At 33.9% G+C, this 994-nt stretch overlaps 1 protein-coding gene across 1 annotated transcript; it reads left to right on the top strand.

Moving 5' to 3' along the window:
* The first annotated feature begins 260 nt into the window (after positions 1-260).
* Positions 261-698, top strand: LOC125861253 (uncharacterized). The gene has a single exon (XM_049541196.1). The coding sequence runs from the start codon at positions 261-263 to the stop codon at positions 696-698; it is 438 nt and encodes a 145-aa protein (XP_049397153.1).
* The last annotated feature ends 296 nt before the right edge of the window (positions 699-994 follow it).

Here is a 994-nt window from a genome sequence, read left to right as displayed (position 1 = left end):
TGGCTTGAAAGAGATTATCTTTTGAAAAACAAGTAATACTTGCCCACACAAGTAAATTGGTAGTAACAGTCAATCAGGAAATAGGAGAAGATCGTAGCACTGGATCCTTGGCATCTGGACGACTTTTGTAGAAGTTTCAACAGGTTAGTGCTCTTCTAAATTCGTTTATGTTATATTGTTTAGCCTATATGTAAGATTTGTGATCCTGAATATAGCTTCCGTTGTGCATATTCTATCAATATGTTCCAGAGGTACCCTCGATGACTAAATCAGAATATAAGGAGTCATTTTTGCCAAAATTTGACTACTTTAAAAACCCATCAGTTTCAAAAGATAGCTACAAAAAGGTGTCATATGTTCCAAAGGTTCCCTCGGTCCCTAAAGAAGAATACAAGGTGCCTTCTTTGCAAAAGAATGATTACTACAAGAAGCCATCAGTTCCAGAAGATAACTACAAAAAGGTATCATTTGTTTCAAAGGTTCCCTCAGTGACTAAAGAAGAATACAAGGTGCCTTCTTTGCAAAAAATTGACTACTACAAGAAGCCATCAGTTTCAGAAGATAACTACAAAAAGGTGTCATTTGTTCCAAAGGTGCCCTTAGTGCCTAAAGAAGAATACAAAGTGCATTCTTTGTCAAAGAATGACTACTACAAGAAGCCATCACCTGCTTCATCACCACCACCTCCATATTATTAAATTTCCATTTTTGATGTTCAACATGCATGTTTCATTTAAGTCCTTCTCCAGCTCAACATATATAACCCAAAGGGTTCTCATATTATGAGTTAGAAGGCGTGATATCAAAATTGTAATTCTTTATTTATTTATATTTCCTTTTCCTACTTCGGTTTGTAATTGTTGTCATTTAAATTCTATAATTTTGAATGTTTCGAGAAATTTGTTTCAATTGACTACAAGTTCTTCTAATTGAAAGTTTATATAAGTATATATATTCATCTGGATTAGTCGGACTTCAATACATATACTAGACA

Source organism: Solanum stenotomum, chromosome 4, assembly GCF_019186545.1.
Source record: "Solanum stenotomum isolate F172 chromosome 4, ASM1918654v1, whole genome shotgun sequence".
Classification (NCBI taxonomy): domain Eukaryota; kingdom Viridiplantae; phylum Streptophyta; class Magnoliopsida; order Solanales; family Solanaceae; genus Solanum; species Solanum stenotomum.
The sequence above is the reverse complement of the archived record's forward strand: the minus strand, read 5'-3'. Positions and strand labels throughout refer to the sequence as shown.

What these genes read in the sequence shown, in the direction of transcription:
- LOC125861253 (XM_049541196.1), top strand. Translation starts at nt 261, where the DNA reads ATGACTAAATCAGAATATAAGGAGTCATTTTTGCCAAAATTTGACTAC.